Below are 16,947 nucleotides of genomic sequence, written 5' to 3' on the forward strand. Positions count from 1 at the left end.
AAGATATGAAAGTGTATGTACAAAGTCAATTGGATGAAGTCAAGAATATCTATAGTGATAGAATGTTTTTGGACAGACTTGGTATAATGGTGAGATACCGAAACTATGCTCAGAAGTTCTGCAAATGGTTAAAGCCAGAACAAGATATGTTCAAATTGAATACTGATGGTGCAGTGTCTGATGATCGGTGTGGAACAGGAGGAACAATAACAGATTGTGAGGGAAATATTTCAATGTGCTTCTCGGGTTCAGGAGGGATGAAGTCTGTCTTATTTCAAGAACTAAAGGCAATATTGCAAGGTCTCTATGGTTGTCAGAGTATTAACATTCTGAAGGTGGAGGTAGCATCAGACTCTCTTAGGTCTATCAAGATTCTCTTGGGTAAGGAGAAAAAATACCATGGTAATGCTGTGTCAATCTAGTCAAAGAGATTAAAGGCGGTTTTACGCTAACTTTTCATCATTAGGTTCATACATGTCTATAGAGAATGTAATAGGGCAGCAGCACTTTCAAATGTAAATGATGTCCTCTATTTTGTTCCTCCTCTAGACAACAGACTGACATGTATTGTGGAGGAGGATAAAAGAGGTCAAGTTTATATAAGAGTTTAATACAGGTAGGGTCTGCTAACCCCAAAAACCAAAAAAAAATTCAAAAAAAAAAAAAAAAAAAAAAATCCTAACACTTTGGCATGCTCTACTGTCACGAATTTACATCCCCGTATACACACAACAATGAGAAGGTTTGATGACCAAAGCTAGACTTTCAGACCATAATTTAACTACCAAAAGTACTTACAAGAGCACACTCCGCTCTTAAAATGGTGGAACCTGATTAAATCCCTCACTACTGAGTCTCTTCTATAAATTTTAGAACAAAGCTTAAACACCGAGTGACAATCTCCACAAAGGTTTTTCACTATAGGTATAGTTGCCTCGGGATCCAAATTGATCAATGCAAACGCCAAAGCCAATTTTTCGCTGTGATAGGTGACAACAGTTCCTTTTTCTTCCTCTTCTATGTCAAAGGAGACGTGTGTTGTGTCTCGTACATATCCCGCTGATTTCAATCTCGCAGCTATATCCTCGAGCATTATGTCAATCTCTTTGGTCTGTGGGTGTGATTTATCACTTGCCTGAAACCTATGTAAAGTACCATTCGCTTCTATACAGCTCCATCCGCGTGGTTTTACCCCCACTCCTCCAGCATCTTTCCATCTATTTGCATCAGTAAGCATATTTGATAACACAACATAACGAGCTCCATGATCAGGGTCCACTTTAAGAAGTATTTCAGCCGCGATCACACCAACTTCAATGTTACCGTGTATTTTACAAGAACCCAACAGAGATCTCCAAATCACAGAGTTGGGATTGAATGGGATTTCCATGATAAAATCATAAGCTTCCTTCACATGCCCGCTTCGCCCCAAAAGATCAACCATACAGCAGTAGTGTCCAACTTGTGGTCTTATTCTGTGAACATCAAGCATGGAATCAAATATCCTCTTGCCTTCTTCAACTAGACCTCCATGACTACAAGCACATAAGACTCCAATGAAAGTGATTTCATCTAGTGTCAAATCTGCTGATTCCCTATCTTTAAAAGCTCTCAGGACATCTTCTCCAAGCCCATGCTGAGCAAGACCATAGATCAAGGCATTATAAACAGAAACCGTCTTAGATTTTTCCTGAACTCCATGGAAAATATCAATTGCAATGTCAACACTTCCACATTTTGCATACATATGTTGGATTACTTTAATCCTACATCTTTAACATGCTAATCTAGTATTGATAAAAAAAAAATAATTAAAAGAAAAATACCTTCAAAGCCGCCGAAATTGGAGATTGACAGTAAATAGAAACTTTCCAAAGCTGAATCCAAATCACATAGTCTTCAGCCTTCTAGTAGTATTCACCACACAACACACCACAAAACACTTTTGCTTTTCTCCTACTTTTAGTTGTACTTTTTCTGGAAAGACTAATGGTCCCTTTCTCCAAAATGTTATTCTCTTATATAGAGAAACTTTGAGAATACGTAAGTGTGTGTAGTGGGATCCACTTAGGATTCCAAGTCTTATCTTAAGAAGACAAGTCCTTGTCATACAAGTACTTGTACTTGATATATTAAAACCCTTTTAATATATATCTCTTTAATATGGAAAGTGCCCATTAACAAATCCATATTTACAATAAGGCCCTTGGAACTTTCAAGAAAGTCTTTTCATACCATTAATTATATCTAAGTCCCTCCACCTTACTTGTATTCACAATTAGACCATTAGGAATTTGTTCTTCACTGTCACACCCATGTCTAATTGACCCAATTTGACATTTAACATCAATTGAGCATTAAGAAACTATTTCTTATACCGGTCGGGTTTGAGCTCAATTAGTTATGTCACAATTTCCTAATACATAACTCCGTAGAGTGGTGGATCCTTTATTAGAATTCGTGATTCAAGACGTCCTACATTCATTATCCAAAATGTTAAGTCTAGTCTATGAATAGACATTACTTTTTAACATCTCAAAGTAATAAATTTGAGACACAATGAATTTTTCACAATTCCTCAAGTCTAGGGATTAATTGGTAGAGTGAGATTTGCACACTAACCTTAACAGCGAATTTATAGTGTGTTCTCACTTTGATCCCCTCAGTGTCAGTCATGTGACTACACCAATATACAAACTTAGAGTCATACTCAAATGATTGAGATATCATCATCCTATCATATAGCAATTATGTATATTACAGTCTTATAAATGAAGTGTCCGACTTCACCCCTAACTGTGAGCATTCTAGGTAAATAGATACAATCAAATCTCCTGCACATGACTCTTCATATGCTTGATTGTTCTAATTCTATTACCTATGGAACTTATGGTTTCATCATATGATATTAGTTCACCCATATGCATAATAATAAGATTTGTGTATTTAATTAAACATCATCATGTATAAACAATAAATGTTCATTGGCTTTGTAAAGGCCAAATATCCCAACAATCTCCCACTGGCCTTCAAAGCCATATAGCAACCATTCTAAAACCCATAATATTAATATAAGGGTCTGCACATACATGTATACCAATATATAGTATTTTGTCCTCATAGACTATATCATTCATAATGACTAGTGTATCATATACATATGAGACCCTTAACATAGCCATTGTACCTTCAACCTTCTTGTAAAACACAAGGTCCTTCCTTACATTGATCAAAACCAAACGATTTGATTGTTTGATCAAAGTTTACATTCCAACTCCTTAAAGCTTGTAGGAACTGTAAAGCCTCTAGGTTCTAAAACGCGGTCTTTACATCCATTTGCCAAATCATATAGTCATAATAAGTAGCAATCACTAGAAGGATTCTAATGGACTTTTCATGGCTACTGGCGAAAAAGTTTTCTCATATTTGATAACCTCTTTTTTAGTAAACATTTTCTCCACCAGTCTCGCTTTAAAAGTCTCTACCTTTCTATTAGCTCCCCTTTAACTTTTGAATAACTACTTATTCTTAATAGGCTTAATATTTGGCAATGGATCAACAAGTTCCCAGACTTTGTTGGAATACATGGACTCCATTTCCGATCTCATTGCTTCAAGCCATTTTCTCGAATCAATATCAGAAATTGCTTCTTCGTAGTGCCTAGGATCTTTATCCTTGTCATATGATATAACATAGAAAGTGTCCCTTAATAATAGGGTTAACTTTTCTGGAGGTCTAATTACCCTCCCACTACGACGAAGTACTGGAGTAGGTTTAGATAAACTCTGAACTTTACATGGAAGTTTTATCTAAATTATAAATTAATCTAGATTGAACATAAATAGGAATATCTGCTGACATTTCTAAAGCTTATCTCAAAAAAGATATAGAGAGAGTTTGAATAACTCACCATAGTCCAAACCATACCCCATAAGGTTATGTTCCTTCTTTCTGCAATCTCTTTTTGTTGTGGAGTTCTTGGTGCACTTAATTGAAACAAAATCATATTTTGCATTAAGTTACCTTTTTGTTTTCACATTTATAGGCCCATGTACATCTGTATGTACTAACTCCATTAACTATGTGGCTCTTGACCATTTACTTTAAAAGATCTTTTAGTCATCTCTCCTTCTAAGTAAAATTACAGGTTGAGGAAGATTATAAAGGGAGTGCACTTAAAATCCCATCTTTCACCCAAGCTATCAATCTTATTCAGATTGATATGACCAAGTTTAAGTGCCACAAGTTTGTTAGATTAACTGAAGAAAATACCCTATTTGAGGTAATAACATATGACGAATTACTAATATCAAAATCATTTATTTCTAGCATAGAAGAAAGTAAATAGAGACCATTTTCCAAAAAACCAGAGGCAATAATCTTTTTATTTAATCTGATTATAACTTTTGAATCAAATGAAATAAAATATTATATTCTGACTTATAAGAAAGTGCAGAAACAGAAACCAAATTTCTCCTTATCCCTGGAACATAAAAATAATCTTCTAAAACTAACATATTCTTTTCTAATTAAAACTCCTATAACTTTTTACAAAAGTAGTTAGTGGCCTCTTATTCCACATAACAGGTGTTAGAAGGAAATACCAACTTTTTGGTTTCAAGAATAAAGGATTGCATACCTTCTTTTTGTTTTTGTTTCATAGCCAGATACTCTCTACAGTTCCGCTTCCAATGACCAGGCTTTTCACAATGGTAACAATTACCTTTTGCTTTAGCCCCTGAATTCTTCTCCACTCCCCCTTTTGCCCCAAGGGCAAACTTTTTACCCTTTTTCCACTTGCCTTTGCCTTTCGGCTTAGGCTTGGAAACACCAACATTTTCTGAGACCAGTATACTTGGCTTAACCTTAACTAAGTCTTCAGCCTGCTGCAAAGAGTTCATTAACTCTGGCAGTGTCAGATCCATATTGTTCATGTTGTAGTTCAACTTGAACTGATTAAATGAAACTGGCAAAGACTGAATAATAGCATCAACCTGAGTATTGGTGTCTATTTCAGCGCCTAGGATCTCCAACTCATTGACATAGCCAATCATCTTAAGGATATGCTCCCTAACTGGAGTCCCATCATCCATTTTTGTATTCATCAGGTTTGCCATTGCAATCGGCGTTTAGTGTGATTTTGTTAAGCCAAACATCTCTTACCAAATTGGTCATGATCTCGATGCGTACCAAAATTTTGGTGTTGGTCTTTGAGATCGCGTTTGACATGGATGCGGGGAGATAACACTTGGACATCTCATTGGCCTTTTGCCATTTTTACTCATCTTTCAGCCTTGCACTAGCATTGTCTGGCGGTTCGTTCGGGCAAGGGGTAGTGAGAACGAATTTGTAACTTTCAGCAGTCAAGATAATGTTAATATTACGCTTCCAGTCCACATAATTAGGACCAATTAGCTTGTTCTCTTTCAATAATAGATGCTAAGGGACTGAAATTTGATTGAGACATATCTGGAACATTTACATTTACACAAAAATTATTATAATGCATTTAATATTGGTTTTGGGAATTTAATAAACCAATTTCCCGCTTATATAATAAAAATACAACACCCTCCATATTGTATATCAATAAGACAAATATAAGCAATGGAAACCTAATACTTATGAATAATCTCTTATCCGTAGGGCATCAAAATTATTCAACTTAATCAGGTGAGTTCTACTATACCCATCAATTTTACATACATGTAATATGATTTCCATTATTATTCCTTTTGCTACTAAAACATAATTGCACAAACCGTAGGGCTATCAACTATGTTTCAGCCAAGTGTACCATCATCATAATTCATTAATATAACTGCGAAATAATGAATCCGTAAGGGAAAACACTCCCACTAGCCATACATGAATTTTTCTTCTCAAGAATAGACAATAGGCAAAAATATTTTAGCATGCAATTAATTTATCCGTAGGGATCGATAACTAATTGAGCTCAAACCCGGCCGGTATAAGAAATAGTTTCTTAATGCTCAATTGATGTTAAATGTCAAATTGGGTCAATTAGACATGGGTGTGACAGTGAAGAAGAAATTCCCAATGGTCTAATTGTGAATACAAGTAAGGTGGAGGGACTTAGATATAATTAATGGTAGGAAAGGACTTTCTTGAAAGTTCCAAAGGCCTTATTGTAAATATGGATTTGTTAATGGGCACTTTCCATATTAAAGAGATATATATTAAAAGGATTTTAATATATCAAGTACAAGTACTTGTATGACAAGGACTTGTCTTCTTAAGATAAGACTTGGAATCCTAAGTGGATCCCACTACAAACACACTTACGTATTCTCAAAGTTTCTCTATATAAGAGAATAACTTTTTGGAGAAAGGGACCATTAGTCTTTTCAGAAAAAGTATAACTAAAAGTAGGAAAAAGCAAAAGTGTTTTGTGGTGTGTTATGTGGTGAATACTACTAGAAGGCTGAAGACTACGTGATTTGGATTCAGCTTTGGAAAATTTCTATTTATTGTCAATCTCCAATTTCGGCGGCTTTGAAGGTATTTTTCTTTTAATTATTTTTTTTTTATCAATACTAGATTAGCATGTTAAAGATGTAGGATTAATGTAATCCAACAATTGGTACCAGAGCGGGTCATGCTATTATCTATTTTTTATTTGCTTTTAAAAAGAATAATCAGATCTGAAAATTTTATATGAGATATATGGTAATTTCAGATCTGCATGTTCTTAGTAATAAAGGTGCAACTTTTTTTAGTATTGGGACGTACTATTTAAAATTGTATAAAAGAAAAAAATATATTAACGTTGTTAACATGAGATGTTAGTTTATTAATATGGTTTTTTGCTGCATGAGTATATTAATAGTCTGTACAATTTTTATTTTACTGCTTGCATATTAATTTGTTTAATTAGTGGCTATCATGTATCCTGTTTAATTAAACATAATCTTTTTACATAAGATAAATAGACATTGGACTAATTTTTTAGCCATGTTAGTAGCTGCTAACAAAATAAAGTAGGATGTAATTTTAAGGCTTTGTACTTCAGTTAAGTTTTCTTTGCCTGACATGTGCTCTTCTTTGCATGATATGGATGGACCACATGCTAAGTAAAGGACGTTTTTTTTTTAGAAGTATATAGCTGCTGGAACTTTGTCTACTGCGACACATGAGATGCTTACAAAGCTTTTGAAGCTTGTACAATAGACATGGTTATAAGTGGTACACTTGTGCAGTTCTATTTTTTGGAAGTTTGCTATTACAGCTTACTTTATTGGACAAATACAGTATTTATTCAATGCATGGGATGCACAAAAACATAGAACATGGAGTCATGCACTATATAATAATTAAAGATGCATATATAATGATGCAAACACATAAGACGTACGTGCATGAGTCAGATATGCTTGTCCAGATGCTAAATTATTATATGATATATTAGATACACACATTACATGCTAGATTAGATATTTTTTTCTTATTTGCATGCATGATATTTATGAGATAACTATTTGCATATGATGCCAGCTATTTTTTTTCCGCAGTACACTAATATATTAATGATAGATCTTTAATTTTGGCAAGAGATGCATAGTCTCTTAATTAGAAAATTAGAAAGATGTCATTGTCTTAACGTTGTTTTTTTTATTGATTAATACCCTCGGTCTATATAAAGCAAGTGGTAAAGGCATTTAATTTACGAATTAAATCCCTTGCTACACCGTTATCAATTCAATACGAATTATTATATTTTTAGATGTGATTAATATGAAGCTAACTGTGAGCATTCTAGGTAAATAGATACAATCAAATCTCCCGCACATGACTCTTCATATGCTTGATTGTTCTAATTCTATTACCTATGGAACTTATGGTTTTATCATATGATATTAGTTCACCCATATGCATAATAATAAGATTTGTGTATTTAATTAAACACCATCATGTATAAATAATAAATGTTCATTGGCTTTGTAAAGGCCAAATATCCCAACAACATATCCACAATAGATGTCGTAAGAATCAGATTCTCATCAAACAATCCATCTTCTATGTACTGCTGATGAAGCCTTTTTCCAAAACCTAAAGCACCCAACCTCGCACAAGCAGAAAGAGCAGCAACCAAGATCGTTTCATCTGGCTTTAAGCCCATATCCTCCATTTGTACAAAAAGCTCCAATGCCTCAGTATGCCTTCCCATTTGAGCATAACCATTGATCATAATCGTCCACGAAACTAAATCTTTTTCTAATATCTGATCAAAGTAACGGCACGCAATCTCAATTTCTCCACGTCTAGCATAGCCCAACACCATGGAACTCCAAGCTGTAGTACTTTTCTTACTTCCCAGTGAACCAAACACTCGTCTCACCATTTCCATTAAGCCACATTTCGCATACATATCTAGAAGAGCACTCTTCAAAAAAACATTACAATCCCCACTTTTAAAATTCTTACAAATCAATAGATGAATCTGTTTCCCAGCCTTGTAATCACTCAACAATGAGCAAGCAGACAACATAGCAACAATAGTAAACTCATCAAACTCAACACCTGAATTCTTCATTTCTCCGAAAAGACAAAAAACATCACTTGGTCGACCATGCTTTAGATAACAATTCATCATTGTATTAAAATAAACATCTCTTTCAGAACTTTCAGCACAGTTCAAATATCCAAAATTTGCATAAAAATGGATAAGAGAATTCCTAATAAACAAATCTGACTCATACCCATTCTTTACAACACAACAATGCCACCTCTCTCCCCAACTCAACACTCGAAAGCTTCGCAAAAGACTTGATTAAAAAAGGAAACGTAAAATTATTCGCGAAAACAACACCATTACTAACCATATAGATTTAAAAATAACTATAGACTCAAGTGGTGACTCACTACGAGAGTAACCTCTAATCATAGTATTATACATAAATATATTGGGTCTATCAATACACGAAAAAACAATGCGAGAATGATCTAGCCCATGACGTGAACCGGACAGTACGTGCGAAAAACTCAATAAGTCTACTTAGATAAAAAAAAATGTCATTGGCTAAACCATTGACAATCACTTGGGCATGTACTTGAAGCCCTTGTTTTAAGGATTTGCATGACTTTAATACAAAAAATGGTGTTACTTTTGCCCCAAGAAACTGCCATGTCATATTTCTTTTCATTCGTAAAGAAAATTTTCCGCTTTGTTTTTTTAAGTGTGTTTTTAAAGTCAAGTTTGTATTAATTTTTTGGTCAAACCATGTTGACCATTTAGTTTATATAATTTTGACTTTATGTGATAGTATAGAAACTAAGATTCTAGGGTAGTCATTTTAACTCTTGTGTAAAGTAATGGAGGGGAGTTAAACTCACTTAGGGGCTATTTGTTTTTTTGGGTTAAGTTATAAGAGGGTCTTATAAGACCATGTGTTATAAAAGGGTCTTATAAGATGGTCTTATAAAGTGGTTTGTTTTTTATTTTAAGTTCCTCTTATAAGCACTTGTAAAAATAGAAAAAACAAATACATGACATCTTATAGATGGTTATTTGACAAATATAACTCTACTTTACATCACATTTAACTTGAATAGATTAATTTGAAACAAACGTATAATTTGAAACAAATGTATAGTTTGATTTTCGGTTTCAAATCAATTTTGATAATTAGAATATCGATTTTAGGAAACTACTTTAATTGGCGGTGGTGGTGGTAGTGGTCTTAATAGCGTGGTAGTGGTGGTGATATTGGTAGTGGTCTCAATTAAAGTAGAAAACTACGTTAATTGGTAGTGGTGGTAGTGGAGGTGATGATATTGGTTTTAATAGCACGGTGATGGTAGTGGTAGTAGAAATGGTGGATGTCTTAATAGCACGGTGGTGTTGGTGGTGATAGTTTTAATAGTACGGTGGTGGTGGTAGTGGAAGTGATGATATTGGTCTTAATACCACGGTGGTAGTGATGGTGGTGATAGTTTTAATAATACGGTGGTAGTGGTGGTGGAGTCGATGATGGTGGTGGTGATAGTCTTAATAGTACGGTGGTAGTAGTGGTGGTGTTGGTAGTGGCGGCAATGGTGGTGGTGGTTTTAATAGTTTGGTGGTGGTAGCCGGTGGTGGCTAGGACAATGGAGTTATTTGGAGAATAAGATAATAAAAAGGGAAGAATAGAGAAATGAGACTAGGGGTATATGGATGGGGGTGTTTGGGTCATTTTTCAAATTATAAAACTTATAGAATTGAAATAGATCCAATTTTGGTACTTATAGAATTGGAGACTCTTATAAGACATTTCTAGTAGAATGCCTCTTATAAGAGGCAAAAAACAAATCAAAAAATAAAAGTGGAATTCGAGCTAAACAAGCCGAGCTTTACAATGTTCAAGCTCGGCTCGCTAATTACACGAGCTTTAAATTGAGCTCGAGCTCGGCTCATATAGTTAAACGAGTGAGCTCGAGCCGAGCTTAAACGAGCCAAGCCCAAGCCGAGCTCCGAGCCCTCGGTTATTTTACACTATAAATATGCTATTTGAACTAAACGAGCCGAGCTTCATCAAGCTCATTTGTTACACGAGCTTTTATTTGAGCTCGAGCTCGGCTCATATAGTAAACAAGCGAGCTCGAGCCAAGCTTAAATAAGCGAAGCCCAAGCCGAGCTCCGAGCCCTAGGCTCAAATTCCACCCTTACTAAAAAAAATGTCCAAAATCACTAAAATCACTAGCCACATCTTATAAGAGGTTATAAGACATCAATGTATTATAAGAGGCAAAAACAAATGCCCCTTAGTATCTCTCATCTCTTTCCTTCTCAAACTCAAAAAACGCCAGAACTTTTCAAACCCAAACCCCACACCCTCTCTCTCTAACTCAATCTGAACAAGATTTTTATCTCATTCTTATGTTGCTTTTACTGATTCTGAACGTTTGATTGGTGTGCTGTTAAGAATCAAGCCCAGTCAAAACATTGTTTTCGGTACTTTCTTTTTAGCTCCGATTTGTTTTCTTTATTTTCTGTTGTTTGTTATAAATTATATGTTTCTATTATGAGTTGTGTTGTGATAAATCTATTTTTTATTTGTTGAATTAAATTGTGGTTTTTATATTAACTAGTATTGTATATGGGTTAAGTAAGAGTTAAGACTGTAGAGGCTTAGAGCAATAGTGCTGTGGTTTTGAATGATTGAATCCATTGATGCATATAACTTGTTTATCTAGTCATTTAAACTTTTTTTAGATGGTTCTTGATAGAAAACAAATCTGTTGAACTAAGCATTCTGTATTTGTGCATATGTTATTTGATTAGGTGCAGAGATGCATTAGAAATTTTCATTGTGCCATTCAAATATAGATGGATACTTATTAATTACTCAGTCTCTAACTCTCACTACTATCAGATAAATGTGAAACTTGATCGGACCACTACTTTTTGTCGAAATTCCGAGATTCATACTGTAATTTGGGTCATTGGAAAATTATTTCCAGTTTGCTTACTGAATCAAGACTATGGCATATTTATTTATTGGGGTTCCTACACTATGGCATACTTATTAATTATTTCCAGTTTGCCTACTGAATCAAGACTATGGGCTATGGCATATTGTCTTTTTCTTTTTTTTTTTGGTAAATGATCGATCCTTGGGTTTGTGTATATATATATATATATATATTTTGGTATATCTGAGTGGATTTTCAGCTTAAACGGTAAAGCGCCTGAGAGGTTGAGTGCATCTCGATGACATCTCAAGAGATGGTGGTTCGAATCCACCAAAATCCAATTGATATTCTTGTGAATACCAACCTATTTAGTAGCCAAATTTATTATGTTTGCGTGTCTTTGTACTCGTGTGAGAAGCAAATAAATGATCTTAAGCTTGAAGAAAATATTGCCGCTGGCTTGGGTGCAGAGAAAAAAAATATTGGAGTGCCTATTATTGTAAAAGAGCATGCTGGAAAATAATACTGACACGTTAAGTTTATGGAGTCTGCATGAATGCAAATAGTTTTATGGTAATTGATCCTTGAGTATGTTTAGACAGTAGACGTTCTTTCTGTATATCAAAGTGGATTTTTAGCTTAAACGGTAAAGCACTTGAGAGTTTGAGTGCATCTCTACGACATCTTAAGAGACGGTGGTTGGAATCCACCAAAATCCACTCAAGTTGGTGTAAGCTGATAAGTGGATACTACTAAAGTTTTAGTAGCCATTAAGTTTACGCGACTTTGTACTCATGGCACTATTTTGAGTTGGGTGTTTCATTTTTAAGGTTAGTTGATCTCTTGAAGAACTTGGAATATGGAGTGAACAATATGCTGACATGAAAGTTATAGGATTGTTGTATTGCTAATCTTGGTTTTTATGCGTATATTCCACTGCAGGTCATTTGGAGTACTTGGTACACTTTATTTCCAGTGTTTACCCAACATACAAGAGAATATTAAAGAGCCACTCTAGCCAATGCAGTATTCTTGACATGGTGAAATTACAAAAACAAATGGTGATCATAATACACGACTTTGTGACACACACATACCCCTAAAAGGCTTGCTATAAACCCAACAAAAGCACCATGTCATACATCTTCAACCTGCAAAATTCCTTTCAAAAATATCAATCGAATTATCACCCAAGAAAGCAAAATATCAATCAAAATCTGCAAGAAAAAGAAACCATAAGAAACCAAATCGATGAGTATGAACATAGAGATATGGTCTTGTTTTGCTGCTTTCAAGTAATATATAAGAATGTCTATTGGATTTTGGTGGATTTGAACCACCGTCTCTTGAGATGTCGTAGAGATGCATTCAGACTCTCAAGCGCTTTACCGTTTAAACTAAAAATCCACTTAGGCATACAAAAAGAACATCTACACATACCCAAGAATCAATTACCGAAAAAATATTTGCATTCAAGCAGGCTCCATAAACGTGCAGTGTAAAAAACTTGAAAAAAAAACACAAACAATCCATAAATATGCCATTGTTCTTGATTCAGTAGACAAACTAGAAAAAGTTTCCAAATGACCCAAATCAATGTATCTCCAAGTTGGGGTTTCTATTCAAGCAGCATCATTAGAAAGAACCTTCAGTCATAAAAAGTCCAATAGTAGAAAACCAGTTGACTAAACAACAATATGACGAAAAAAGAAATTGTAAAACATAAAGTTAAACTTCAACCATCTCAAGCAAAAGGAGCATATTTCTGTTGGTGCAGAGCACCTGAGCTCACAATCAAGTTTCACATTTATTTGACAATAGTTTGAAATGTCCAAACTTTTTCAGACATATTTTCAAACATTTTATGTGCCCTTATGCCTAGTCATTTATCTCCCTCTTTACAACTATTTATCAATATGTAAAAAGAGCATATTAACACCATGTTTGGGGAAACTTATCAACACCACTAACTAACATCAATTTTCACTAAAATCTAGCAATTACTTCAAATTAAAAATTCAAAACAACAAAGAAAGTGGTCGTTCATATATCTTGAGCAAGATAGAATCACAATATATATGCCGATGAACAGAAAATTAGTGTTTAGGTTTAGTTTAGTGGGTATTTGTAAAAAGGAAGAATAAGGGGATCGAACTCTTGCGAGAGAGATACACTATCAAAAGAATTGTGAGAGAGGTAGATAATGGAAAATCTTGTTCAGATTAATTACAAGAGAGAGAGAGAGAAGGGTTTCAACAGTATTTGGTGGGTTTTTTGAGTTTGAGAAATAAGAGAGAGATACGTGGGTTAATTAAAAAAAAATAAAAATAAAACTGAAAAATGGTATGTTGACTTTTATTTTATATGGATATGACCCATCACCAGCCACCTCAGTGTGTCGATATCCTGTGTCAATATAGAATTGTTCTGAAGGCCTGGAGGAGACCCACCGTCAACTTTGACGTGTGGGGTTGTAGCAATGGACACGAGTAGTGTTTGTTATAGAGTTTGTCTATTTGTGAAAGAACCCTTTTTGAAAATAGTCCTTTTAGGTAGGGATGTCCAAACGGTACCCGACCCGACCTGAATCCGATTTTTCAGGTTTTGAATAGGGATCGGATTACTCAAATTTGGACCGGTTTTCAGCGGGTCAGATTTGGAGTTGGGTATTTTGTTGAGAAGTGTGACCAAATGCTAGCCTAACCCTATATTTCGGGTACCTATTGGGCTCGGGTTCAGATTTTGGATAGGATAAAACTCAGTATAAATGAAGAAAAAAGACAATAATAAATTTTATTTGAAATATATATATATATACATTTTATTCTTTCTTTGGCATCTACTAATTCTTCAAACAAAATAAAACTTCTAATAAACTTGTAAGTAATTATCACCTATACTCGGACAGTCGGACATAATTATTTTGATATGATTTAAAAATAGATGGACTCGGAATAAACTATAGACACATGATTACGTGTAATTACTGAAAGAATTGGAAATCTCGACATAAATATTTACATAATCCAATATATTAAATAACTCATCATTGTAAACATGAATGAGATCATAATCCAAATATTTATCTAACTCATTCTTTTATATGAGATTAGTAATATGCAATTGAAATCGGATTTGGGGTTCAATTTCGATCTGGGTTCGGATTCGGATTTTTTAGCTCTTTTAATGGATTTAGGGCTAAATTATCGGGTTGGGCTTGGGTCAGTCCGGGTTTAGAGAGTGTGACCAAACTCTACACTATGTATTTCGGTTTGGATTCGGGTTTGGGTTTTGTCGTGTTCGGGCAGGGTTTGGTGGGGTATTTTGTTCGGGTTTTGAGCGGATTTCGGGTTTCGGGCAAGATGGAGAAACCCGAAACCCACCTCCCAACTTGTGGGTTTTGCAATTTCAAGGGGTCTAACCCTGGGTCTAAACGTCTATATAAGATTCTGGTAAGTGCTTGATTTTAATTAGTTTTAGAACTATATGAAGAAATGAACGTTTCATTTGTTTTATTGGGTGCAGTTGTCTATTGCTTCGGATACCAAGGTTTTTGTTGTGGTTTGCTTTGATAGAGCTGCTAGAGTTTTATTTGGGTGTTCGGCTGATGAGTTTTTCGATTTCGCAAAACTTAGTCCATTTTCAGGTAATCCATATTTATGTTGCAGATATATCATAATGTGTTGTGCATCAAAGGAATTTGATTTTGTTGATTGTGTGATTGTGTTTGTGGGTGTAGTGATGACTGCTGGGAAAGTGTTGGAGGGTGAGATGTTCCAAATGACACTTTCAAAACCAAAGAATGGAAATGCAGAGCATCTTCGTGTTGTTTCTGTTGTTCCGTTGCGCACTGAATATTCTCCAGTGATACAGATGTTGAAGAAACTATATGGAGTTGGTCCTTCTACTTCCATTTAGAATACTTTATTATGGAGTCTAATTGTGTCTGTTTCAAACTTTCAAGTGCATATTCAGTAACCAGCAAGTTTTGCGTCAACGCTGGAAGAGTTGAACATTGTTGGTATACGTTCTGAATCTTGAAGGATTAAGGCTACGGTTTTACTTCAGATTTTGCAGTTGCAAGAAACTTGGCACGTAATGTATTCTGTACAATTTGAAAAAAGAATGGTGGATATTCCGCAATGGCTAGAATCATAGAAGTGGATTGTGAGTTTGTTACTCGCAAGTCTATGTACAGGGTACACCCCTGCTTCCTTTTTAAGGGAAGCCTTTGGGGTCTCATGCCTTCGTAACCATGTATGGTCTTAACATTCTAAATAATAACACAAACATTGCTACGCGACTGAATTGCGGATTTATTTTAATAGGATAATCTATAAAACACACCAGCTGATCAGCATATAACATGCATAAAGTTCTTTACTAAACTCTCGCTATATTGAGTTGATTTCCTGTGGAATTCCCTTCCACTTCTAAAACAAGCCTAAAAATGCTTGCTAGCGATCATTTCAAGCCGCTCCTACCTGATAATTTTTTTTATGGAAGTATACAACAGCAACCAATTGAAAAAAAGACAGCAAGATCACATCAGACTTTACATGTCAGCAACCATTCCATCACGGTCGACATCCTCAGCAAGGTCACCCGTAGTCCATTTCTTCAACATTTCCAATGCAGCCTTGGGTTGATCCATTGGCACCATGTGACCAGCATTATGGACCTGTTTGTTGTGCGCAATGGTGCTTAGTGTTAGAATATTTGTATGAACACAGCAACTAAAGTAGAACAGAAGGAACAATAGATAGCAGTAGCAATGAAGAGACAAGGACAACAGTAACTGAGAATAACCAAGGCGCGGATTAGGCTGTCCTTAAGGAAAGATTTCGCCCCTTCCAATGATGCAGAAAGGCAACTGTGGCGTCTTCCTCACAGGATTCAATGGTTAACAGCAGCCTGACTTTGCACTAGAACGGACTACCCCTCTAGAACATCAATATAACTCTCTCTCTACGACAAGAAGAAGAGAAGAAGAAAAGAACCGGTTTGAGTTTCGTTTCTTTGAGTTGAGTTTCGATCAAGTCTATTCTCTATGAACTCACAAATCCCTATTTATAGAGGTTAGGAGGAAGAGAGACCAACTCCTAATAGAACACCAAACTTGTTTGCTTTCGAAAAAGGCAAAACAAGTTTAGGCTATTGGTCAAACCACTACCCACAACAGTAAGCCCAAGCCCAAGCCCAAACCCTACCCGATGTGGTGGATAACCAATGTGGGACTATCTACTATGCATTAAAGTGGAGAGAACACCATTTGTTCATCTCCTCCACTTTGCACACACACACTAGTATTTATAAATACACAAAAGATTCCAACAATCCCCCACTACTTCAAAATACTAATAGTCCCCCACTATTTTGGAATAGGATATTACAAAAGAAATGGATTAACGAAATGCCAGAGAGAATCGAAAAAACAATGCATAAGATACTGGTGCTTTACGGGCTTGAACCAATCATAGGGTAACATGTCTTATAATACGTGAAAGTGGTTGATTAAAAAATCTTTGAACCAAC

At 35.2% G+C, this 16,947-nt stretch overlaps 1 protein-coding gene and 2 pseudogenes across 1 annotated transcript; 1 reads left to right on the plus strand and 2 right to left on the minus strand.

The window, feature by feature from the left end:
* Window positions 1-781: 781 nt before the first annotated feature.
* LOC147481561 (pentatricopeptide repeat-containing protein At2g29760, chloroplastic pseudogene) lies at window positions 782-9,152 on the minus strand (annotated as a pseudogene).
* Window positions 9,153-10,746: 1,594 nt separating this feature from the next.
* On the plus strand, window positions 10,747-15,720 carry LOC147481562 (uncharacterized). The gene is made up of 4 exons (XM_086580546.1): window positions 10,747-10,951; window positions 12,355-14,864; window positions 14,938-15,058; window positions 15,152-15,720. Exons 2-4 carry the CDS (start codon window positions 14,673-14,675, stop codon window positions 15,328-15,330), a joined length of 492 nt encoding a protein of 163 aa, XP_086436672.1. The 5' UTR covers window positions 10,747-10,951; window positions 12,355-14,672; the 3' UTR covers window positions 15,331-15,720.
* A 43-nt stretch (window positions 15,721-15,763) lies between these two features.
* LOC147481563 (serine carboxypeptidase-like) overlaps window positions 15,764-16,947 on the minus strand; it is a 37,133-nt pseudogene continuing 35,949 nt past the window's right edge.

Source organism: Coptis chinensis, chromosome 8, assembly GCF_015680905.1.
Source record: "Coptis chinensis isolate HL-2020 chromosome 8, ASM1568090v1, whole genome shotgun sequence".
Lineage (NCBI taxonomy): Eukaryota > Viridiplantae > Streptophyta > Magnoliopsida > Ranunculales > Ranunculaceae > Coptis > Coptis chinensis.

What these genes read in the sequence shown, in the direction of transcription:
- LOC147481562 (XM_086580546.1), top strand. Translation starts at nt 14,673, where the DNA reads ATGTATTTCGGTTTGGATTCGGGTTTGGGTTTTGTCGTGTTCGGGCAG. An exon ending in AACGTCTATATAAGATTCTG is followed by an intron (nt 14,865 to 14,937) that starts GTAAGTGCTTGA and finishes TATTGGGTGCAG; the next exon opens with TTGTCTATTGCTTCGGATAC. An exon ending in AAAACTTAGTCCATTTTCAG is followed by an intron (nt 15,059 to 15,151) that starts GTAATCCATATT and finishes TTGTGGGTGTAG; the next exon opens with TGATGACTGCTGGGAAAGTG.